At 41.3% G+C, this 2,609-nt stretch overlaps 1 protein-coding gene across 1 annotated transcript; it reads left to right on the top strand.

The window, feature by feature from the left end:
• The first annotated feature begins 485 nt into the window (after positions 1 to 485).
• Positions 486 to 1,157, top strand: LOC106337826 (glutathione S-transferase T3-like). The gene has a single exon (XM_013776938.1). It carries the CDS (start codon positions 486 to 488, stop codon positions 1,155 to 1,157), a length of 672 nt encoding a protein of 223 aa, XP_013632392.1.
• Positions 1,158 to 2,609: the final 1,452 nt, after the last annotated feature.

Here is a 2,609-nt window from a genome sequence, read left to right on the forward strand (position 1 = left end):
CTCTGATGAATTGGATAAGTCTTTGTAATTTTTTTTGTTTGGGGTTTGTGATATATGTTGTGAATGTATTTGCCATTGTTGATTTAACTCTTGGTTGGTGGTTTGTGAAAGATGTTGCCATTGGTCATTTAACTCTTCTCTGAGATGAATTGAATCGTTTTTATGTGTTAGGTTAGGTAATAAATAGAATGTTAAGTGGTTAAATGAATTGAAATAAGATATTTTTTGTGTGCGATAATGGTTGTCTCTGTTTTAATAAATACAGTTGATGTTCCATGCTGTGTTCGGTGTTAGAAATATGTCTAGTCGGGTATGGTTGGTTGGTTTGTGATCAATGCTTTGTTCTCTTCCCCGTATCTCATCTTTATTGAATCTATAAAAATATTTCCTTTCCTCTTTCTTGAATTCACATCGAACCTTGTTCTTCTCTTCCCCCTTTCTCTTCTTTGTTCTTTCTATCTCTCTTTCTCTAGCTTGCTTCTGTTATGGACTCTTTTCCATCAACCGGAACCTCCAAGTTTGTTGAACTACTGAGTCAACAAACTCTTTCCTTTGGTAACTATGAAGATAGTGTTGAACTATCTTCATCAGAAGTTCCATTTCGAGGTAGTCTAGGAACCGAAGCTTCAAACTTTGAGGCTGGAGACACTCCTGCTGAGCGAAGAGAACGAAGGAAATGGACACAAGTGGATGATATTGTTCTGATCAGCTTGTGGTTGAACATGAGCAAAGATCTTGTCGTTGGCAACGAGCAAAGATCAGGCACGTTTTGGAAGAGAATTGCTGCCTACTTTGCGGCAAGTCCTCATGTTCCTGGCCGCGAGGTGAGAGAGTCAGGCCACTGCAAGCAGCGTTGGCACAAGATCAATGATCTTGTGTGCAAGTTCTGTGGAGCCTACGAGGCTGCTAGTAGAGAAAAAAGCAGCGGGCAAAATGAGAATGATGTTCTCAGGCAAGCTCATCAAATTTTCTTCAACAATCAGAATAAGAAATTCACTTTGGAACACACATGGAGGGAGTTGCGCAACGACCAGAAGTGGTGCGACCTTGCTAAAAACGATGGGAGCTCGAGGAAGAGGAAGGCTGAGGACGGTCCAGATTCATCTACATCTGAAGCAACTGCGAGCAAGCGTCCCCCCGGTGTCAAGGCCCCTTAAATGATATCAATGTTCTTGATCGCTCACCTGTTTTTGATGACATAATAAATGGTCAAGCTCCGAAAGTGAATTTCTCGGTGAATGGAAATTCTTATTCAATGGCTTACTATCTCACCGATGGTATTTATCCGAAATGGGCAACTTTTATCCAATCTATTTCATTACCACAAGGTCCGAAAGCGGCTTTATTTGCTCAATGTCAAGAAGCTGTCAGAAAAGATGTCGAGCGTGCTTTCGGAGTCTTGCAAGCTCGATTTGCCATTGTTAAAAATCCAGCACTTTGTTGGGATAAAGTGGGGTGTCTTGTTTGTATTGAGGTCACGGGGTGTCTTGTTTGTATTGAGGTCACGGGGTGTCTTGTTTGTATTGAGGTCACGGGGTGTCTTGTTTGTATTGAGGTCACGGGGTGTCTTGTTTGTATTGAGGTCACGGGGTGTCTTGTTTGTATTGAGGTCACGGGGTGTCTTGTTTGTATTGAGGTCACGGGGTGTCTTGTTTGTATTGAGGTCACGGGGTGTCTTGTTTGTATTGAGGTCACGGGGTGTCTTGTTTGTATTGAGGTCACGGGGTGTCTTGTTTGTATTGAGGTCACGGGGTGTCTTGTTTGTATTGAGGTCACGGGGTGTCTTGTTTGTATTGAGGTCATGGGATCTCCTGTTTGTTTAGAACTTTTAACTTATAAAATGTTTGTGCTGAGAGCGTAAAGAAATCACCATTCTCTCTTACCATTCTCTATCTCTATAGTCTCATGTTCTTCTCTTCATTCTCTTTGTAAAATAAAAACTGATCATACTCACAATTCTCTACGTTCACATTCTCTCGGTTCTCTTTGTTCTCTCTTCCTTCTCTTTTTCATCTCACGTTCACACACTCACCATTCTTAAATTTTCTAAATCAAGTCTTTCATGGCTTCGTCTTCAAATCACATCTCGGATGAGTCATTTGATTTGGATGAGTCATTTGATGAAATGTTCGATAAATATTTCGATCAGACTTTCGAACAAACATTTGAGAATTTGTGCAATGTTTATGGTGATCAACAAGATCAAAGGAAGAAAAAGAAAAAGAGAGTTTTTATGGAAAGAAACCGTGAAGAAGACCATCTCCGGTTATGGAATGATTATTTCAGTGACACTCCAACATATCCAGCAAATCTATTCCGACGTCGATTTAGAATGAACAAGCCTCTGTTCATGTATATTGTTGATCGCCTCTCCAACGAAGTCCAATTCTTTCGTCAGAAGAAGGACGTTACCGGAAGGCAAGGCCTCTCCCCGCTTCAAAAGTGTACAGCAGCTATTCGTGTGTTGGCATATGGTTCTGCGCTTGATGCGATTTCGTCAAAAGCAAGATGTTACCGGAAGACTTGTTCTATCTGCACTTCAAAAGTGTACAACAGCTATTCGTGTGTTGGCATATGGTTCTGCGCTTGATGCGGTCGACGAATACCTC

Source organism: Brassica oleracea, chromosome C4 (genome assembly GCF_000695525.1).
Source record: "Brassica oleracea var. oleracea cultivar TO1000 chromosome C4, BOL, whole genome shotgun sequence".
Lineage (NCBI taxonomy): Eukaryota > Viridiplantae > Streptophyta > Magnoliopsida > Brassicales > Brassicaceae > Brassica > Brassica oleracea.